Raw genomic sequence first — 23,757 nt, forward strand, 5'->3', positions numbered from 1 at the left:
GCAAATACAAATATGAACGTAGAAAAATATCTCAGCAAGGTCCGCAAAAAGGAAAGAATCGAAGATAATTGCTAATCCTTACTAACAATTGGGCCAAAAAGCACGACGAGATATGAGAGTAAGGAGAACCCCCAGCGGGTTAGGGGATCAGAATATACCCGCGGTAGGTATGCCTGTCGTAAGAGGCGACTAAAATACCAGATTCAAGGGGCTGTGTAGCGCAACCTTTCAGGTTGCCAGCGCAATATATAGCTTCTCCAAACCCAATTGTCAACCTCACCTATCCGCGGCGAATCCTGTTGCACTAACAGACGAGGCTCTGGCGACCCCAAGCTCCTCATGGAACTTGGGGGTAGGGAGGGAGGGAATGGCCTGAAGGTTTAATGTGGCCACATAAATCGTTCCCGAGATGGTCGGGCTAGCACCTTAATGGTGCTATGGTACCGGAGCGTACCGGATTTGTATCCGGCAAAGGACCATCACATCGATAACACTTCCCAAAGCCTTCGGGGAGCAACCTTATCGCTACAACAACAACAACAACAAGAGTAAGGAGAAGTAAGGTTAAATAAAGCTGGGGAGCTCGTCTGTTGTACATTGTTAATAACAAAACATCAAACAATAAAAATAAGTGTTGTTGTGTTTGAGTTCTTAATTTATTTTATATATAATTCAAATTAACAAAATAATAAGTAAAAAGCACATAGAAATAATAAAACCAAACACTTATTGTTAACATAAGCATACTAAGAGGTTAAAATACACTTTTATTAAATAAAAGAAATAAACATAAATGCAATTTTTTTTTTTAGTTTTTCACAAAATATTAAAATAATCTTAAACTATAAACATATAGTACATAAACATAATTTGTATTTTAGTTTTTGTATTAAATACTTGGGGTATTGAAAGTTAAGTGGATTACTGTTGCCAAATCCTCAATTAAAAATATGAAAATATTTTTTTCGATTAATGATTTTGCAACACTTTTGAATATATTTGTTTTGAAATCGTTTAGATTAGAATAAATGTTTTTTTTTTGTTTACAGCACAGTGAATGCTTTGCATTGTAATTTCCCTGTAAAACTGATAAACACAACAACAGTTAGTACCGTAACTGTATTGTTATTTTGTTTATTGTTTTTCGACATTTGCAAAAATTATAATTGATTTTTATTGCAGTCACTCTTGAAATTGATTCAAACATTTAATAATTTTTTTTTTTCAGGTAATTTTTTTATAAAAAAAATACATATATAAAACACATTTAAATATTTTATTGTAAAAATAATTGTTATAATTTTAAAAATTGTTGCTCATTAAAAATTCAAACCAATACAATGCAAAGGGGAATTATGAGTATCGAAAATAACTGTTTTTTTAGAATTTTTGCCGAATATGCTAACAATACTGTTTCAAAAAGTCTTAAGTTCGCCTACAATCGAAGTCAATCCATTGTAGGCAGCCTCATCAAATTGAGCATAGCGGCTACAGACCACAACCCAGTGATGCCAGATTGTGGGAAATTACCCTTTTTGAGGGATATTTCACCAAAAATGTTAGTAAAAGGGAAAAGGGACATTTTTTTGACTTCCATATAAAAAAGCAGTTTTTTGTAACAAAGCTAACAATGTCTGAAAAGCTAAACAATGCTGCAAAATGATTCGCACTACACCTTGACACAATTCCATTAGATAATTCATTTGTGTTTCTGGCAACTCGAGCATTAAATGTCATTATTTGTGCTTGACCTGTCGTTCGCATTTTCATATTTCATAACAGCATATGTATATTTTTTTATTACCCTAAAAATTTTGCTATCATTTTTGATTTTTTCTAAAAATTTTGCGACTTTCTTCAGAAAACATAATTTGAAATATTTCACTATATTCTTATGTCCGCTGTAAAGAAAAAGCGTTTCCAAAGAAGTTCTCAGGAGGAGAAAGAGTACAGTGGTTAGTTGGAATCTGTACGGGACGATGCATTCAATGCATTTTTTGTAAAGCGTGCAAGGCACCTTTTCAACTCTCCTTCAAACACATACTTATGATAGCTCGGATTCCATTTTTTCTATAAAAAGACTGTTCTAACCTGTCTTATACATGGTGTCCATTTCATAAGAATTATATCATTCCTTAGAAGAAACGCTCAAGAAAATTTCGTTTGTCAAGTACTATCCAACTCTCAAGAAAACTCGTATGCTTTCGGCTACCTTTTTCTAAAGATTTTGTAGCAAACGAGCACAGGGGAGTTCTGGTATAACCAAGAAATATATGTACGACCCTGCAAGAACACATTCGGTTAAATACCAAGGACAACTGTAAGTATTAAACTCAGCTGATATCGCTTTTGTAGCTGTGCAACTTTAGATACCGCTGCCCACAAACAGTCCGGAACAAAAAATGAACAGGATAAGACTGGTTGCATTGGGCCACTTGAAGGCAGTGCGCTGCCATAACGTCCAAGAAAAGAGAAAAAATAGACACCTTCATCACTGTGGGAATTTCATGCGATTTTTTTATTCAAGATGTGGGAAACTAGGGCATTTTTTTTATTTCTGCGGGTAATTTCACAGAGTTTATCTGGCATCACTGCCACAGCCAAAATAAAGCAAAACTTCACGACAACCGTAGCCAAGCATTGACTACTTGATTACTTTGAACGCTGAAGTCACAAATATAAATTTTAACAAATAGTGGCGATAATTTAGAAAAAATATTAATTATGTTAAGAAAACATACAAATAAAATATTAAAACCTTTTGCTAACAGTTATATACTTCTATTTTGGTTTTTATTGACAAATTAAAAAGGACATTAATTTCTGTCGCTTACCAAAAATAGGCTTAAATTTATTCGGGCATTCATAATTAATGCCCATTGCAGAACGGCAAGTTAGTTTTTAGCTCACAGTTAACCTGACCTGAGGAGTTAAACTGATACATTTTTGAAAAATTTTTTAAATTAGCTCCGACCTATATGCCGTGCTGCTCTATCGCGCCGAAAATAACGACCCTCGACCCTCATAAGAACATGTGTAAAAATAATTTGACAGATTTTGCTTTGTTGCTACTGTCGTTAATGTAAATCATTAGAACAGAGATACCCCCAAGAGCTTGGCAGAGCAACGGAAAACTATTCGGTATTCACCCATGAAGATTCTGCAAATCCAGAAGTCAATAGGTCTGAAACATTTAAAAGATAATATTGATCATGTCAAAAAAAAAAAATTTGACCAAAAGTATGATTTTAACTTAAATTTTAGTTTTTATAGACAAAATAAAGAGGACGCCACACTCTGTTACTTTCCGATTAGTCGAGTAGTAAATTTGCATTGAATCAAAATTGACTAGCTGGCATTCAATTTCATCATAATCGATTTAGTGTCGTCATTAGAATTCTGACGATTTCAGAAATAAAATTTTTTTTTCATAACAGTGGACGTAGCTGCATATGGCTTACAAATAACTCCACAACTTACAAATAGCAGAACTCATTTAAATGCCAAAAAAAAAAAAAAAAAATACGATTCCAATAGTCGAATCTTTCACTAATCGAAAGCAAACCAGTAGTTGATTAGTAATAATCGAATACTTTACTAAACAACTTTTGCTTATCGACTACAGCATCGAATAGACAAAAAGCGGTGGCAATTTTTAACAAATTTCATCAATTAAGTTATTAAGTTTTTTCCTCTTCATTTTTCAAGTTTTAAGAGAAGCTTCTCGAATTTTGTTACTGAGACTATACAAACCCATGATGTAATAATAAAGGTGATATCAACAACATAACCTCACTTTTTCGGCAGCTCTATTTGCCAGTATTTACGTGTATTTAAAAAGTAATAAATTTGGATTGCTTAATTTTTCGTACAAATTCTTCAAAGAAATTAGTTTCCTGCAAAATTTTATCTAAATTCAGTTAGGAAATACAAAGTTACGTTCTTTTTGGCTTAACAATTCTAGTAGCGGCTGATATATAGTTATAGTATTTCTAAACGTATAGTAAAATCTACTACGATTGTAGAAGAACTCAAAAGCAGTTCTGTATGATAGACAACCCTCTAAAATATGCATGCCGAACTTGTCTGAATAAGGGATAATGTCAACGGGATGAGAGCACCTGAATATTCATTTCATCATGATACAAACCAATCACGAAAACGTTTTCGAAAAGGCTTGAGAAAGTTTGGTCAAGATTTCGATCTTTTTATTTTAAGTTCTCTGAATTTGTTTGACTATGCAGCGCAATCAAGTTTATGGCTTCATTCTGTATTGCGAACGATAGCTCAGAACCCCTAGCGGGTTAGGGGGTTAGAATATACCCGTGGTAGGTATGCCTGTTGTAAGAGGCGACTAAAATGCCAGCTTCAAGGCGTTGTGTAGTGCAATCTTTTCAGGTTGCCAGCGCAATATATAGCTTCTCCAAACCCAATTGCCAACCTCACCTTCGAGCGGCGAATGCCGTTTAACTAACAGACGAGGCTCTGGCGACCCCAAAGCTCCTAATGGAACTTGGGAGTGGGGAGGGAGGGAGGGATGGCCTGAAGGCTTAATGTGGCTAGCACCTTAATGGAGCTGTGCTACCGCAGCGTATCGGATATGTAACCGGCAAAGGACCATCACATCGATAACACTCCCCAAGGCCTTCTGGGAGTAACCTTATCGCTACAACAACAACAACAACAACAACAACAACAACAACCATAGCTCAGACGAACGATTCATCTCTAAGCGATTTCGTTAGCAATAGTATTTTCAATAATTTTCGTTCGGCCTTTACGTTTCTTACTTTATGTCAAACAGGAAGGTGAAAGCAAGTATCAAATGATATATTGCCATTGTTTAATATAGTGCAAAAATATTAGCGATACGTCTTTGAGGCAAACCGAACGTTAGCTTCGTAATAGAGAATGAAACCCTTTTGTTTCATAAAGTACAATTTAAAAGTCTCTCAAAACTCACATTGATTTTTGAATTTGCTTGAAAAGAAGGGTGCTTTAGATCTTCTTCCATAAAATAAATGTTTCACACTTTGTGTGGAGGAAAATGAAAGCACTATACTATCGCTTGTATAACTTTTACTGTGTGAGATTAAAATTCATTGCGCTACAAAACTGCATATCCACAAACATTCAGAGAAATTCCGATAAAAAGTTTTTGCGTAAAAAAAGAAAAGTTTATTTGGCGAAATTTAATACAAATTTCCACTGCTGTAAATGTATTGGTTTCGAATTTTCAATGCGCTAGCTTAGTTAGTACTTTAGCTTGTGGCTTTTATTGTAAAAAAGTGCATTTATTGCAAAGTTCAATTTATTTTACATCGTTCCCAATCAACCGAATTGCTGTTATTAACTATTCTCATCATAAGAACATTTGCTGGTTTTTTTATTTGTATTTGTTTTCTTTTTTTAATTTTTATTTCACTGTTAACTGCTTACATAATAAATATAAATTTTTTTTTCAAGGATTTACAACAACAGCTTATAAATAGCTCATTTTCTTTATCTAGCTGCGCTATATAACTACTGTACGTTTCAGTTACTAAGTCCAATTTTAATTATTTCTTAATGGTTGTTTTTTTTTTCAAAATCTAATTTCTAATCAATAATTTCAAATGTTTGCGCACAAAATAACAATTTTTAACAATAGTTGATTCGCTTCAATATTGCATTAATTTTGCAATATTACGAGTACACGCTTTAATTTGTAATTACTTCATTTTGTATTATTTGTTTTTAAACTATATAAGTGTATGTATGTGTGTATATATGCATGTTTATGTGTTTGTAATTTAATAAACTTATTTGTATAAATATTTTTTTGTTATATAATTTCATTGACAAAACATATGTATTTGTGTATTAATTGTATAGTTTATTAGTAGTAATTTTTAATTAGCACGAATGTATGTCTGTATGTATGTTTCTTTGTAACAATTTATGTGAATAGGTACAACATTCAGCTTTTTATCGGATTGCTAGTCACAATGGGTTTTTTTCTACTCTCTTCTACATATCTATATGATTTTTCTCGACACGTAAGCGCTTATTGTTGTTGTTAATATTACTATGCTTTAGATTTGGAACATGAATCGCACTAAATCGCTACAATTGATATCTATGATGGAGTCGGCATTGGTGTAAAATAATGTAGACCGTTGATCTGTAAGAGAGAAAACATTTTGTTAGTATAAAGTAAATACTAGATACATAAATGTAATGTTTATTATGTTATGTTATTATTGTTTATAAGCTACTAGTGTACCCTGCAGACTTTGTCCTGTAAATTGTTTTGCTTACATTGAAAAAGTAAGCCACGCTTCTACTTTTTTCTCTCATTACCATTCTCGTCTATTTATCCTCCATTTTTATACCCATCGTGTACAACGGTATTATAACTTTAGTTGGATACGGAAAGTACGTAATGGCATAAAGGAATCGAGACAGTTAATAAAGACTTTCTTATATCAAAATTATCAGGATCGAAAAAGATTTTGATTGAGTTAGGGTTCTTTACATACAAGCAAAAGGCCGACGTCTCAACGTACTCGAAAACATGGAAATCTACAAACAGAAAACATTCGAAGGTAGAATAATAAACGAACAGATAAACACAATTTCTGACACAATATTCGAACCTTTAAAACTTGTTTACAAGAAACAAAGTAATCACACAGTACAACAGACAAACACTAACAACAAATAAACACAAAACAATTAACGCACCAAAACAATAAACCCACAAAGAAGGTCAATCGACTAAAATTACGGATTTACAGTCAGCCACACAAATAGATCAGTAAAAACCACCCTCGGATCTGAATGAACATACAGCACATACACATAACTAAATATACACAAGCATCAATTTTGACAATACCCGCTCATGTATCTACGAACTATAACTACAGGACAAACGACAACAACAGATCAGAACGAAAATCGACACTGATGCTGGCACAACGCCGAAACCGGTTTGCCTCAAATCCAAATTTGACAAGGTATGACGGAAAATCGTTCCAATATACATCATTTATCCACCCTGTCGGAAAATCAACAAAACAAAATAAGTCATTTTGATTGAGCCATATCCGTTTGTTCGTCCCTTCATTAACAGTATAACTTGAGCGAAAATTTAAATATCTTCCCTAAAGTTGGTACACTGGCTTACCTTGACCCAGAATGATAACCACGCCCACTTTTCCGATATCAAAAATTTCGAAAAATTAAAAAAGCAGTAATTAATTACCGAAGATCGATAAAGTGATGAAGCTTGATGTGCAAGATGACTATCACAAAAACAAAAAAATTTTAAAGTGTAGATTTGAAAAATTTTCAAGCCGTAAATCCTAAACCTTTGAAGGTATTAACATTTGGTGCGGAGGTTACGCTTACTTTTATATATATACTTTGTGAAAGTTAAAATCGAAAGTTAAAGAAAAATGGAAATGGAAATTTCATATAATGGAAAAAATGCGATAATGCATTATCAAAGACAAAGTGATGAAACTTGATATATGTGTTGAGTTATGACGAAAAAGAGAAAGTTGGTAAAATTTTGGAAAATGTGAAGAAGAAAATTTTAAAGCTTCGCTTTTCGTATATCAAAAGCTATTGAAGGTATTGCATAGAGGTTGTCCTTGGTAAATCACCAAAATCGGTTAGCAACCACGCCCATTTAAAGAAATATATTTCCAAAGTCAAATAGTAACCAAAAATGCAATACCCTTGCGGTGTATAACTAAATTTTAGTGTAGAAATTAAAAAAAAAAAAAAAGAATTGACACACATCACCTCTTCGTCGATTTTAAAGGGCTTCGACAGCACGAAAAGGAGTTGTCTATATGCCGCTATGTCTGAATTTGGTTTCCCCGCAAAACTTATATGGCTGTATAAAATGACGTTGAGTAACACATCAGCTCCTCTCCGTTCGAAACTAAACGAGGTTTCAGACAGGGTGACCCCCCCTATCGTGCGATTTCTTTAATTTGATGCTGGAGAACATTATACTAGCTGCAGAACTTAACCGCTCTAGAACAATATTCTATAAAAGCGTACAATTACTGGCATATGCTGATGACTTTGGTATCATTGGCCTAAACACCCAAACTGGAAAAAGAAGCGGTCAAGATGGATTTGACTGTGAATGAGGACAAAACAAAGTACCTGCTATCATCGAGCAAAGAGTCTGCGCATATGCGCCTTGCCAACCACGCTACTGTTGGCAGCCATAATTTCGAAATAGTAAAAGACTTCGTTAATTTGGGAAACAACATCAACACTAGCAACAACATCAGCTCTGAAATCCAGCGAAGAATCCCTCTTGCCAATAAATGCTACTTTGGACTAGGTAGGCATTTGAAAAGTAAAGTCCTCTCTCGGCAAACGCGAATCATACTCTACAAGTCACTTATCGTTTCCGCCCTGCTATATGGAGCAGAAGCATGGACCATGACAACATCAGATGAAATGGTTCTGGGAGTGTTCGAGAGAAATGTTCTTCGAAAGATTTATGGACCTCTAGGCGTTGGCGATGGCGAGTACCGAAGAGGATTTAACGATGAGATGTACGAGCTATACGCAGACATCAACATAGTCCAGCGAATTAAAACGCAGCGGCTGCGCTGGCTAGGTCATGTTATGCGAATAAAAGATGACGCTCCAGCCAAGAAAGCGTTTCTATTGGAACCCGCCTATGGAAGCAGAGGTAGATGGCGGCCCCACTCCAGTGGAAGGACAAGGTAGAAAACGATTTGAACTCCCTTGGTGTGACCAATTGGCGCCGGTTGGCAGAGAGAAGGAGCGACTGGCGTGCCTTGTTGGACGGCCATAACCGTTTAAAGGGTTAATACTGTTTTCACACAGAAACTTAATGATCTCATTTCACCTTCTAATGAAATCGTAAATTTTTTGCTTTCACACAGAAGTAACTGCTCGATTAGTATGAAGGTCAAGGAAATAAAATGACAATGCTATATGACAGACAATCATGGCGGAACGATACAAGGTGGAAGCATGGTGACATACCTACATACTTAAATAAGAATTCCATGTACTTTGTTTTTGTAAATTCGATGGACAAATGTCAAAATCGTACTGCGCCGGAAGTTGATGTATCAAATCAAATAAAAAAAGGTTATAATCAGCTGTTCGATGCGGCCACCTTGTATCATTCCGCCATGCAGACAATGACATTTACTTTGACAAATGACATTTTTAAGCACTGAACACACCAAAAACTAAGAAATTGAACGCTCCCAACAGAGTTGCATTGTGCTTTTGACTTCATTAGGCATTCGATTAGCTACTAATAAATAATTATAGATTCGAATTTTGTAGGGAAGATTGAGCTCAATAAGCGTCTTAATGTAGAAAACTGCCTTTATTATTCAATAAGCCGTCTGTGTGAAAACAGTATAAGCGCCAATTAAGTAAGGAATTAAGTAAAGTACAAAAATTTTAAAATTTCGAACAATTTCGGAAAATGGGCGTGGCTCGCTCACATTTAGTATAAGCAAATTTAAAAGTTTTGCAAGCCGTTAATGAGAGACCGTTGGTATCACTTTTTATTTTACAGAATTGTTTGAAGAAAACTCATTAATAACCACGTCCACCTTTTTTTTTTTAAAGTTGCTTAAAGTTTTAGCCATCGTAAATTGGCTACATATTTATAACCCGTTAATGCATTAACTTTATAGATATATTAGTGCAAAGAACGAAAATTGGGAAAAACTGATTGTTAGTCTCGCCTACAAGGTAAGGTTAATACATTTCCTATGTGGCTTTAAACGTGGAATGAAAGTGTTAAAAATTAAGATACTACTCGCGTTTCTCGATTGGCGACGATGTCAATATTAATCTTGCCGACGCTATAAATCAGTCCGTGCAAGGCAAATAGGTAAGTAGCATTCAGTGGACGGTTCTAAAAAAATAGGTTGAGCACATGCGCTTGGAAGTGATTAAAATTAAGTTAATCGTTTTTTTCAAGAGAGCACTAGGTCTAAAAAAATCCCACTTGCATTGACCAAGCCACCTTATTATCCTCTAACTAAAGCTTTATTTTATTTAGACACCCTCAATGATTTTTGGAGAATATTTTTAAAGAATAATTTACTCCAGAAAAGCCCTTGTAAATAAGACTTAGCACAGTTGCGTTAAACCCTAACGAAACTTGGCTTCAACATGCACTCTACCACATGCAATCATCTCATTTTCCACCAAAGGATGTTAGATATCGCCCATGCTATATCATCGTCATCATCATTAATTGGAGCTTTACGGCCTAAGCGATTTTTGTCGTTTCGCGATAACTGAAGCCAATTGGGAGCACCAAGCGATATCAATTCTTCCAAATCCCTCAACTCAGTGGATGTCTCCGCCTTATTCTGCGTCTAAACTGCGGTGTTGATTTAAATACTTTCTCGGCCGAAGCGTCTTCTCCCATTCGCATAACATGACCTACCATCGAAGACTTTCGCTGCACTATCTTCATATGTGCGCGAAGCACATACAGCTGATTATTACACCTCTTTCGATACTCCACGACGGACGATAAATATTCCATAGAATATATTCTCTCGCACTGTCGACACGATAAAAGTCATTTCATACTGTCTCGAGACCGTCCATGATTCTGATTCATAAATGAGAACAGGTATGATGAGCGACTTGTAGAGCGTGACTTTTGTTCTTCGAGAGAGGACTTTACTTTACAATTGCCTACTCAGTCCAAAGTAATATTTGTTGGCAAGACTTACTCTCCGTTTGGTTTCTAGGCTGATATTGTTTTTGCTGTTAATGCTGGTTCCCAGATAGACGAAGTCCTTCACAGTCTCGAATTTATATCCATCAAAAGAGACGTGTCTGCTAAGGCGAGGGTTCTTTGAATGACAGGAAGAACTTCGTTGTGTCCTCATTTACAGCAAGATCCACTTTTTAGTCTTTTTATCTAAATCAAGGAAGGCAGAACTCACGGCGCGTTTATTCCTTCCCATTTCTTACAGTGCTGGTATTGTCGCTAAACGTCATTTGGCAGTGACTTAGTAAGTTTTCAGGGAGCTTAAGTTCAGACATAGCATAATAAAAGCCATTTCTTTTCGCGCTACGAAAGCTGCTTTGAAGTCGGCAAAAATATGATGAGTGCCGAGTCTTGTCTTCTCTTATCGTGAGTCTTTTCCAGTATCAGCTCATCGTAAAGATCAAGTCAATAGTAGGTTTTACAGGTCTGAAGCCGCACTGATAAGGTCTATTCAGTTCGTTGCCTTTAGGCTTCAGTCTTTTGCACAGTACGCTAGATAGACCCTAATGCGTGATATTAAGCAAGCTGATTCCGTGAACAATGAATAAAGTTATAAAATGTATACAAATTGGAGCCTATGTTTAAAATGGTGTCTCAATGACTTCGGTTTATCGTAAGGCTTTGAACTTTACTTAGTATTTCTATTTCTATTTCAAAACTTAAGTCTCTTGCTCCTTTATGGCTTGATATTTTGTGAAGTAGTACATTATTGCTGAAAGCCCTAATCTGATGCCTTTTCAGTGTTATCAGGTCATCAGAAAAGCGTCGCATATTTCATCACCCACTTACCGTCATATCGTATTCGGTGATATACGCAGGTATTTCTAATTGATCCTTGGTGATGGCCGAGTATAAATGTTCGACACCGGGAAGTGAGTGTACCTTAGCTTTGATAGCTGGCGCCATGAATGTCGTGAACCACCAGGTCATCATCTATTCGATAAGAATTAAATATGAAATATTTTTTTTATGAACACATTCATTTCATGGGAAGTAACGCACCTTGGTCCAGAATGTTGGGTGTACAATGTAGAAGGCCTTTAAGTTTTTCTTATATCTGAAATAACAAAAGAGACGAAATACAGGTTAAAATATTGAAAAAAGGTCGTACTAAGATAAACATGAAAGATTTGAAAAAAAGATATCAAAGTAGACTTACTTATATGGTAATACACTGTAAACTTCACGCAACCAATTCAGTGATGGATAATTATTTGTTGAAGTCAATGTGTGGAAGTACGCAATTACATAATCGCCTTTAACGATGGGATCCAAAAGTTTAATTAAATATAAAAGTGCCTATAAAATAAAATGCAGAACGATAAATAAATATTAAACGAAATTATTACGGGTATTTATGCCCTTCCCAACGAAGTCTAGCACATTTCCTTCATTGCATGCATAAATAGATAGATCGTTGTGATGTAATGCATTGAGACCTATAGGTCTATTGTACCCTCATTTTGTTCACGGCACCTCATGCAAGCCAAGCTCTCTGAGGAAATACAGGTAAATGCTCGGCTTTATAGAGTGTATGTGTTTACTTCCTATTTCAAGCGATATAAGGATCCTTAGTCTTTTTCTCGGGACAGCATCAAACTCGAAAAGAAAGTATTCTGCACTATCATTCTCGCTGTCGTATAAACGACAGAGGCTATTTACCATAGTCCTAGTTTGTGCATGTGGCTACTTGGTCCTGACCTGTATGTATGCCTGTTAAAATTCTAATGCTGAATTGTGAAATGCTTATCATGGCTTTATATCGCTATGTGTTATAACCTACTATCGGTACCTTTGCCTGCCAGAGTTCTGGTATTCCACGAGAGGCGTGACCCCCACTGCCTGAATTCTTCCCTTATTGTGTGAGATCATATCGCCTTGACGGACTCGGTAGGTATTTTGGCCGGTGCCTTCCTGGTCTACCCGTTCGTTTCTTATCCATCCACCCTCCGTTCGCTGATACAAAAGCCAGCCTATCGTGTTACTACGATTCAATCACTCCATGCACTCAAGGACTGGTGATGATCTAATCCAGCCTCGTTGCAGGTTGATCTCTGCACACCGGCTTATGGCGACAGCCTTGCCCTGAAAAATGCTCAGAATAAATTGGAGTGGTATGGGTATCGTATTACTGGGGCCGTAAATCACCACTTCGATGCCCTCTGGTGTCTTCGCGCTATCTGTGTCTCATATGAGAGTGTGTTTCCGGTGGAACGTTTCTAGCTTGGAAGTTTGCAACGTAACCATTTACCTAGCTTTATAGTAAAGGACGTTTTCAACCCAATATGATTCCTGGTGTCACCTCTAGTAAGCTGGACGAGTGGGATTTGTTCTTTCATTATAGCTACATACCGAGACTGTATCACTTTGTCTCTGGCAGAGCCCAGTTTAGCAATGTTTACCAGCCTGGCTGTGCATGGCTCCTGTAACGCGGACAAATGCCATGTGTCTGAGCTTGGTGAGTGAGTTGCTCTTAGTGTCACGCAACTGCTCCATACACTATGATCGATCTTACTATCATCGTGTACATCCACCTTAGCGTCCTTGGGCTACATCTCCAAGATTTTCGCCCAATGCGTCTGCACACCATTATTACACTCATTGCCTTTGATATGATGTTCTTGACATGCTTTCTCCACAGTGTGTTGAAGTGTAAAGCGACTCTCAAGTATTTCACTTCGGCCATATGCTCCAATCGTACTGCATCCATTGCTATCTGCCTCATATCGTATAGTGTTCTTCTCCTGGCTAAGGGGACAATAGCCATCTTGTAAGGGTTGATACCAAGCCCTACCACTGCGCACTAGGCGTTTGTTTAACGACCAAACTGAAAAACCCTATCAAAACCAGGACCTATGTTATTATCTAACTCCGTTCTGTTGGCAAATACTTGAAGCTTTCTAAGACCTAAGCCACTTGTTGCTTTTAGATCTGACAGCTGTATCATTACTTATAGCTGGAGTCTTAGCCTGGCAAGCGCAGAGCACAAGCACAAAACGTGCTCGATCGTTTCCTTCCTATTACTGACCAAGCATAATTTATAGGCATTTCAGACAATAATTTAAAACTTCGAAGAATTCAAAACACGCTAGTCTTTCACTTTAGATTATGACATGTTCTAGTCTTCCACACAAGATTGCGAAATCTTTCTTTCACGCAAATAACTAAATGTTCTAGTCTTTCGTGCGAATAATGAAATTTGCCAATCTTCCACGAGATTGGCAATATGTTTTCTTGTCACGCCACTCGACTTACCTTTTCTAGATCGATATTATGTGCTGGGAACCATTTGCCACAAAATACTACAACTGGCCGACCTAAACGATCGACACCACTCTGGTACAGACAACCAATGCCAGAGACTTCTGATAGATCCTCGATTTGAGCACGATGCAAAAGCCGTTCATACCTATCGATAGAAAAAGAGAGGGAAAAGGACTTGCAAAATAATTCATTGATCGAAAGAATGATTAAAAAGTATACATAGAGTGTTCCTTAAAAATTAGATGAATATTTGTTTCGTGATAAGGCCAAACCATGATATCACGGAGAAAGCTGCGACGTATAAATTGTAGTCCCTTAAAATAAGATGTAATAATTAAGAATATTTTTTCCAATAATAAAAAAATTTATGTAGGTACTCGTAAATACAGTTGGCAAGATTCGCTTGCTTGTTTCTCTACACTACTAATTTGTATATACGAGTATATTCGTTAGAACGTAATAAATTCTCCGGTGAATATCTCTGTTGAAACAACTGAGCATTACAAGCATTTACAACTCGATGCTAATCATATTAGGAAGTTATTTGTACGAAAGGAGGAACCTAAGACAGAAAAATGATATTGTAAATTAGTGGAGAGTGTGACGAAGGCATACATACTATGTATTACATAGGTATATATGTATGTTTATGTAAAAAGTAGCTGAATGTATGCCATTGGAGCATTTAATTATCACAATTAGCATTTTTGTAGTACTTTGGACATATTTAGCTATGCAAAGTAAATTGAGGTCTGTAAACACGCACATGAAATCCTAAATAAGATTTATGATGGGTGCTTATGTCACATAGACTTGCTGCTAATTCCGAAAGGAACAACTCAATGCTCTTTTTATAAAGAAAACATGTATATCTGTATTTAATTAGCGAAACATGCTCATATTGTTTTATACAAATGTTTTTGTTATTGAACGGAAGTACTGCTTATAAAAAAAGCACTACTATAAATCCAATGATACCAAGCTCTTGAGCGCGCCTATAATTATTCCACGCAAATATGATTAAAAAGCATATAGAATTCGTATGCACCTAAATGGTGAATAAAGGAATAGCAACAAAAAGGCAATACTTAGAGACCAATTGCAAAGCGAGCAGGGGGCCATTCATATGGCTGAGTGGTTAAAGGCATCCGTCTTTACACTACTATAAAGTATGAATGTAGGATATTTGGAGTTCAATACTCAGCTCCCGAAAAGGAAGCTGATAAAGTGAAATTCAGCATCATGTCATAGTAACCATTGCCGTTTGTAAACTTTGCAATTTTTCTCTAATATCAATAACGAAAACATGTATATCGACCTGAAAGGTTAAATTTGGTGGCACCTTTCCAGTTAAGAAAAGCTCACTTATACACTTTTATGTTGGTTCGTTGTTTTGCTACACGCTCAAACTGTGAAATTGGCTACCAATTTTTAGCAAATCGCTGAGTGGCAACGAAAAGCTACGAATAAGGCGCACATCAATCCTGGAAGTTTCCTCCGAACAGTCGAATACGTCCCTGCCGCCTGACTATCAGAATAGATGATAAATTCCGTAAAAATTACAGTCTCGGATGGCAGCCTACCACATCCTTCATAGCGGCCACATCCGCCTGGAAGACGCTGCAGTGATTATGCAGCCTAAATTTTCGGTTAAAAGTGTGCTCGTGGTACAATACTTAACCCCCAATGCTTCCATCCAGCTTGGATCCATCCTTGAACACGTTCACAAAAGGCCCGTTCCATATGAACTCCACACTCGACTCCTCTCCTAAGGGACTATGAGTGATTAATGTCGAAACAGGAGCGAATGCCGAATGCCTATAATTCACAAACGTATGCCCGTGTCACGAAGTCGCATATTTCAACCGGGTACAGATTGAGCATTGCGTTTAGTGTGAGTGTTGGTGTTGTAAGAAGGGGGAATTTTTTACCTTCGCGCAAACAAAACGAGCTCCAACAAATTCGCATGATTTGAACCACCTGGTTACATAGGCTGTAGAATGTCCCTCAGTATATTCAGAAATTAAATACTGATAAGACCTGCCAGGTCATCGCCATAAGTCACCACATGGCAGCTCCTTCCTTCGAGGGCCTGATGCCGGTAGACCCAAAGCGGGGAAGAAAGGGCGCCCCTTGTGGCATGCTGTTTCTTACCTTTTCTGAACATTCGCTTCCTCCCAACTCCGCCACTACATGTTACCCCTGAACTACCAGAGTCGATACGACTCCCATTGTTGGGAGGGCCCCTTCAGTTAATGATAGTGGGACATTTTTGAAAGCTTGTCAAGAAAGGCACCCTGCACAAATTCATTGCTCTCGAGGCAACTCTTTAACAGTTCGGTGTCCCAGCATTTTTAGAAGTTACGAGGATAGGCTGATTTGTCTATAGTATTTGGTAAAAAAATGAGAGCTTTGCCATTCCTTTGGAATGATGGTGACTTTGATCATATTCCAAGACTTGGGAAGATAGCCTAGGCGCAGGTAGTTGGCATAAACGGCAACCAGCCAGCTGTAACGAAATTCCAAAGATCTCTGCAGCTGCGCAGGAATTATTCCATCCAGCCCGTAGCGGTGGATTGCAATTTTCTGAGGATGGCAATAGCTATTTGGGAAGTAGATTTCCACGCAACTGAGACATTCGCAATATGAGAGTCCATTAGAGACCCAAAGGATTCCTCACTGCCCACCGTCCAGCTTTAATTTACAACTCTCAGGTACCTGGTAGTGCACTGAAGTTTCAAATCACTGGCAACTCCCTTTCTCAGGTAGATTAAAAAAAATGTTCTGAGTGGCAAGTCTTTTGCGCAAATAAAAATTTTAAATAATGTTAGTCATTAAAGTAGCTCTTTTTTGTACTTATCTTTTCTTCAAATATTATGTTTATTAGATAAACAGTTTGTTTGAGCTTCTGTCTTGTAAATTTTAAAACTTTCATGGTTTATGATAAGCGACAGAAATACAAATAAACTTTATCTTAAATACAATGATTTTTAAAATTTTCAGCGAAATTGTCTTAAATATCAAGCAAATCTCAAATATGTACACGTGCTTGTTATATAAATAATTTATAAATTACAAGGTAAAATAAGAGTTTTTAAAAGAAAAAAATGTAGTAAGAACTTTTGGCCAGTAGCCATTAACCCAGTTTGTTGTTGCTGTTGTAGCGGGGAGTGTTATCAAGTCGCCCATCGCGGGAACGATTTAATATGACCACATTGAACCTTCCAGGCTATCCCTCCACCCACCCCCTAGTTCAATGGTACTTAGGGGCGCCAGAGCCTCGGCTACTAAAGGAACAGGATTTGCCTCGTGTAGGTGAGGTTGAAAATTGGGTTGGAGTAGCTATAAATTGCGCTGGCAGCCCCTTGAATCATTTGGGTATTTTGATCACCTCTAACGACAGACATACCTTCAGAGGATATATTCTAAGCTTCCTAATCCGCTGGGGTTTGTCTTTTTCGTACTACGCACAAAACAGATTTGTCACTGTGCCACTGTTGGGATGCTTATCACTAATGCCTAGGAAATCCAGAAGCGCCGACGCAGTTTCCCCCTAAAAACAAAATGTATGCCCACCTGTACTGCATAAAGATACTGACAACAAAGGAAACATTCAACAAAGTTAATGCATATAAATTTATTTACAATAAAAATTAAAGTCAAATCCATACATATCTATGTACTATACATACATATTTTCATACATATTCATAACATCAGCAGCGGCTTTGCATTTTGGGAAGGTCACTGGCAAGATTTATTTTCGCTGAGGTGAGGCTTAGTTTTTCAAAAAAGCAGTATATAATTTAAAAAGTTAAAAATATCGCCAAGGGATGTTTGGAGACTGATTGGTGTGGTAGGTATTTCACTCTGAAGTCAACGTAAATTCAATCAATGGCTGGTTAATTATGCCAATTATTTAAAAATTCATCTAAGTGATTCGTCTTACTTTAGAATTCGTGTGCATTGATTCCCTGTATTAATCACCGCCAAAAAGATGGCTGACATGAAATGTCGCGCAAATCGAGTGAAACAGGTAACTGTCAGTTTCACTTTTTAGTATCGAAATCGCTGGAAATGAAACAAGGGTGAGTCTATCATCTTCATCCTTTCGGGATTAGTAACATCGGCTATGACTCCGTCCTTGATTGAACTGTAGCAACTGGCTCCATATATTGGGTATCATTCTTTTAGCAGACTCTGCCACTGTCTTACAGAAAATGATAAATGAGCTTTACGAGTATAGTATGCAGTGGGGTTTGAGAGTTAACCTGACCAAATCTAAAATATTAGTGTTCAGGAAATGTAGCAGGTGTCCTTCTTTTCGTTGGTCTTATGGTAGCGATGTTATTGAGATTGTAAATGAGTACAAGTATCTGGGAGTTCTCTTGAATTACAAACTATCTTTTACAAAGCACGTCGAGGCAAAACTAGCTGAGGTTAAAACAGCGCTAAATGCTACCTGGTCAAAATACATAAATAACCCTCGCATTTGTATCTCAAATAAGATGAAAAATTTCGAGGCAGCATGTAGGTCCATTACGTTTTATGGTGCGCAAGTCTGGGGTGTTGATAAGTTTGAATGCGTAGAAAAACTTCTTCGCTTCTTTTTAAAAAAGTTAATTTTTTTACCAACTAATACACCAAACTATATGTTACACCTTGAATCAGGTTTATCGTCGCTATTCAGTCACACCTTACGCATTCACATGCTTTATATTACGCGCTGTTTAAGTTTGGCAGCAAATAGACATCCCCGAGTTGTAGCAGAAGAGACAGTGAGACAGGGGTCATACTGGGTCAAAAAGTGCAGATACGTTTATGAAAGTGTCGACATGGTGCCTCTGTCTAACTTTTCTTCCACATAGCTCAATATAAGCATACTAATTTTACTAGAGAAATTAATTCAAAAAGAGTTTGCAGACTATGCCGATAGTTCTTTTCAGTCATCACATGATCTTTACTCCGACTTGCTCCCTATGTACTCTACCTATTTTAACGATGAGTATTCTGCGTACGCCATAAGTCTGATTTGTCGAGCAAGGGGTGGCTTGTTCGATGTTTTAAAAATGTTTTTTCCAAAAACTGTTCTATGTGCAATTTATGTGTAGCTGAAGACACCCATCATTTCATTGGGATATGCCCTATATATAAAGACATACGGTTTAATTGTTTTGGTGAGAAAGTTTTAGATCTGCAGAAGGTGGTAAATATCTTTAAGGGTTATAACTATAACTCACTCTTTGTTTATATAAGAAATTGCCTTAAGTATAGAGAACTTATTGTCAACGATTTTCCTAAATGAGTTGTTTAGTTATAAGTCATATTAAGACACACAACATTTATTGTTATTTTCTGGAATCTTTATTTATTTTTATATATTTATAGATTTAATTCATTTTGCTTTACTTTTGTAATTACTAGTTGAAAGAAAATAAATAAATCACTACTACTACTACTATTGGGTTCCAGGCATATGGGAATAGATGGGATTGAAAAAGCGGATGAACTAGCTAAAAAGAGCGCATCATTCGAAGCTTGATCCGTAGACGTCCCAATTAGATTAGGCAAGATTAAGAGAAGGCCAGAGCTGCACATTTTCTACCAAGCGGGAAAGGTATGAAGCCAAGCGCGTGGCTGCAAACTGTCGCGGACGTTAGACTAACAAAGTTATTCCTATCATAAAAAGTACTGTAGACTCATGGCGGGTATTCTGACTGGTCACTGCCTTCTGGCTTTTAAATTAGGCTTGGTTAGTGATAGCAAATGTGCAAATCTTTTGTCTCAAAATTTTTTTTCACCCAATTTCAAATTAACTGCAATTCGAGTAAGCGTCGTGATTTTGCACGATGATTTTGAATAAATACTGTTTCTTCGATTCTCAAGACCCTGATATACTGGCCATGTCCATATCTATACTTATCAACGGATCCAACCAACCTTATGGAAACCAATGTAATTAGCCAATGCCGCTATACCATAAAGCTCTAGCCATAACCGTGCCATAGCAAACGAATTGGTTTTTGGCTTTTCGCCACATCCGTAACCTATACTGTATTTTTACTACAGTAAACTCTAAAAAGTGAATTCGGAAAAAATTGAATTTTTATTTGGGAAATTTAATATTTTTCATGTAAGTATGAAATTCAAAACTTTGTTCTATCTTTATCTGTGAATTTTAAATGAATATTTGCTTAGTTAATAATAAATTGTAATCACCGGCATTTTCTGGCATTAAAACTCTTAAAAGGCAGTAAGTGATTTTTAATGCCTTTTTTGCTATGGACGGGAGTATAAATATTTCAGTTTTTTATATTTTATTATTACCTTTATATTAAGTCCCTTACATGTTTGTCCCCTCATTTCCATAGTAATTTTTGACCCACGAAAAATTCTTTTTCGGGAACTTCCCGTTGAGCTAGACACTTGATACTTAGAACATAGTTCAGATCTGGGAGATATTACGATGCAAGTGAAAAAAATCCGCTAGGTGGCGCACGGATCGAGATATACAGAAAATTAATTTTAAAATGGAAATTTTGGGATCGACTTTTATCTAACTTCTCGGTGATCCAGAGACTTGAAACTTAGCACATAGTTTGCGAGTCGATGGCACTACAATTCGTGGAAAACAAAATGCCGCCAGGTGGCAGACGAATCGAGATAAACGAAAAACGCAGGGAATCTTGCGATCGATTTTTAAGTAACTTTTGAAATTTGAGCCGTAAGTCAGAACCCAGTAACAATGCAATATTTTATCAAAAAAATTCCACTAAGAAAATTAGTTTTGATTTGGGAATCTTTCAATCCATTTGTAACTAACTTCCCGGTGACCTAGAGACTTGAATCTTGGCACACAGTTCGAGACTTGGTGACAATACAACTTATAGAAAACAAACTTCCGCTAGGTGGCGCGCTAAGTGAGATAACTACAATTCCTTGAAAACCGAGGGCGAATCTTGCAATCGATTTTTGAGTAACTTCCCGGTGAGCTGGAGATATGAAACTTGAGTCGCAAGTCAGCACCCGATGACAATGCAATATTTTATCAAAAAATTCCGCTCGGTGGCGCCTGGATCGAGATATTAGGAAAATTAATTTTAATTTTGGAATCTTTAAATCCATTTTTAACTAACTTCCCGGTTACCTAGAGACATGTAACTTAGCACATAGTTCGAGACCCGGTGACAATATAATTTATAGAAGACAAAGTTCCGCTAGATGGCGCGCTATTTGAGATAACTACAAATCCCTGAAACACGAGGGGTACCTTGCGATCGATTTTTGAGTAACTTGCCGGTGAGCTAGAGACTTGAAGCTTGGGCCGTGGGTCAGAACCCGGTGACAATGCAACATTTGATGAAAAAAATTCGCTAGGTGGCACGCGGATCGAGATAGTAAGAAAACAAATTTTAATTTGGGAATCTTTCAATCAATTTTAACTAACTTCCCGGTTACCTAGAGACTTGAAAATTGGCACTTAGAGGCCTGGTGACAATACAACTTATAGAAAACAAAGTTCCGCTAGGTGGCACGCTAGTCGAGATAACTGCAAATCCCTTAAAAACGGGGGGAATCTTGCGATCGATTTTCGTGTAACTTCCCGCCGGCGAAATTAAATTTTTTTGACTTTTTTCTACTTTGATTTTTAAGGTTTTTTTCATGACCTACTAAAAAAAATTTCATATGGACAGGGTATACATGAAAATTTTACAATCAAATGAAATATTTTTTAGGTAGGTAAAAACCTTAAAAAACAAAGTCAAAAAAAGGAAAAAAAAAAAACAAGTAAGGACGGGACTTCGTACCTTTCATGAATGGGACTGAATAATAATCTTATCCCGTTCGTAATCCCCAAATAATGGGATGTATAAGATAAGAAATATATAGTGAACATATGTACATATTTAAACGATTTTTAAGATAAATATAAAATAAAAAATGGCAAAAACCCCCTTATCTGAACGATCGGTTGTATGGGATATATATTATATATAGCTGCGATCGAAATGATTTTTACAGAAAATCCTCTATGGTATATTAGAATAAATATCACCAAGTTTCAAGTTTTTATATTGGAAACTAAGGGAGAAATGACCAAAAATATTTCTACCTGTACGATCGGTTGTATGGGATAGGTATATACTATATACTTATAGCTCCGATCAAAGTGATTTTTTCAGGAAATCTTCTATGATATATTAGAATAAATATCACCAAGCTTAATGCTTTTATATTGGAAATTAAGGGAGAAATGGCTAAATATATTTCTATCTGAACAATCGGTTGTATGGGATATATATTATATATAGCTCCTATAGAAATGTTTTTGTCATGAAATCTTCTATGATATATTAGAATAAATATCACCAAGTTTAACGTTTTTATATATGTATGTTAAATTAAGGGAGAATTTGCCAAAAACTTTCTATCTGAACGTTCGGTTGTTTGGGATATATACTATATATAGCTCCGATCAAAGTGATTTTTACAGAAAATCGTCTATGATATATTAAAATATATATCACCGAGTTTCACGTTTATACTTTCTAAATTAAGGGAGAAATGGCAAAAAATCTTTCTATCTGAACGATCGGTTGTATGTGATATAACTATATATAGCTCCGATCAAAGTGATTTTTTCAGGATATCTTCTATGATATATTAGAATATATATCACCGAGTTTCACGTTTATACATCCTAAATTGCGGCAGGAATGACCAAAATCGTCTTATCTGGACGTATGTTATAGTGGTCCGATCCTATCGGATCCGACAAATGTCTAATATAATACAAAAATACATCCTTGTGCCAAATTTCATTGAGATATCTCAAAATTTGAGGGACTAGTTTGCGTTCAAACAGACAGACGGACGGACAGACGGACATGGCTATATCAACTCAGTTCGTCGCCCTGCTCAATTCGGTATACTTAATGGTGAGTCTATCTTGTATATTTCTCAACGTTACCAACATCGGACCAAAGTTAATATACCATTTCATGATCATGAAAGGTATAAAACTAAAATTTCGCAAGCTCGAAATTTATTTTTTTGGATATGCGTAGTGGAACTTTTTTTCCTATCGAAAAATCGATGACGTGATATCGGTTAATAAATCGACCCAGTCCAATAAACATATGTATGTACATAAATTTGTGTATGAAGGACGTAGCGTGCAGCAGATAATATACAGAGTGATGTGCATTGTGGCAGCTTTTATGCAATTAATATGTATATATGTATATTTATCTATTTATATATATTTTAGAAATGAGTCAGAACATGTGCAAATATCAACATGTGTACAAATTTTGAGTCACCATTGCGAAAATATATCGAGGCAACTTAACGAGCCCAACAAGTAAGGCCTCATACCTCTTATGAGAGGAGCTGAACAATAATAAGATGAAATTTGGTTCATATAATCTAAAAAATCAGCTGTATGCAATATACATTATATATTTGACCGATCTTGACGACTTTTATAGACAATAACGTACGTTACATCTGTAAGTATGGGGTAAAATTTCAAGCCTCTGGCTGTCAAAAACATTAAGAAATGGCGAAAACCTTGTATTCGAAAAACCGGTTTTATGGGATATATGTATATAACATTTTGCAGAAACAATGGATGCTACATATGTAAGCATATCGTACAATTTTAGGTCTCTTGCTCTTAAAATGAGGAAGAA

General features: G+C 36.4%; 1 protein-coding gene across 14 annotated transcripts in view; it reads right to left on the reverse strand.

Annotated features, from left to right (window-relative positions):
* Window positions 1–3,708: 3,708 nt before the first annotated feature.
* The window catches only part of Gdap2 (ganglioside induced differentiation associated protein 2), a 184,686-nt gene continuing 164,637 nt past the window's right edge, over window positions 3,709–23,757 (reverse strand). For all 14 annotated transcript variants that reach the window (XM_067776441.1, XM_067776448.1, XM_067776442.1 and 11 more), the window contains 5 exons: window positions 14,054–14,207; window positions 11,958–12,097; window positions 11,801–11,855; window positions 11,588–11,731; window positions 3,709–6,163 (listed from right to left, as the gene is read on the reverse strand). In XM_067776441.1, the coding sequence (XP_067632542.1) occupies window positions 6,119–6,163; window positions 11,588–11,731; window positions 11,801–11,855; window positions 11,958–12,097; window positions 14,054–14,207 (538 nt within the window). In that variant the 3' untranslated portion in view covers window positions 3,709–6,118. The remainder of the gene's footprint in view (window positions 6,164–11,587; window positions 11,732–11,800; window positions 11,856–11,957; window positions 12,098–14,053; window positions 14,208–23,757) is intronic.

Source organism: Eurosta solidaginis, chromosome 3 (genome assembly GCF_040869045.1).
Source record: "Eurosta solidaginis isolate ZX-2024a chromosome 3, ASM4086904v1, whole genome shotgun sequence".
NCBI classification, from domain to species: Eukaryota; Metazoa; Arthropoda; class Insecta; order Diptera; family Tephritidae; genus Eurosta; species Eurosta solidaginis.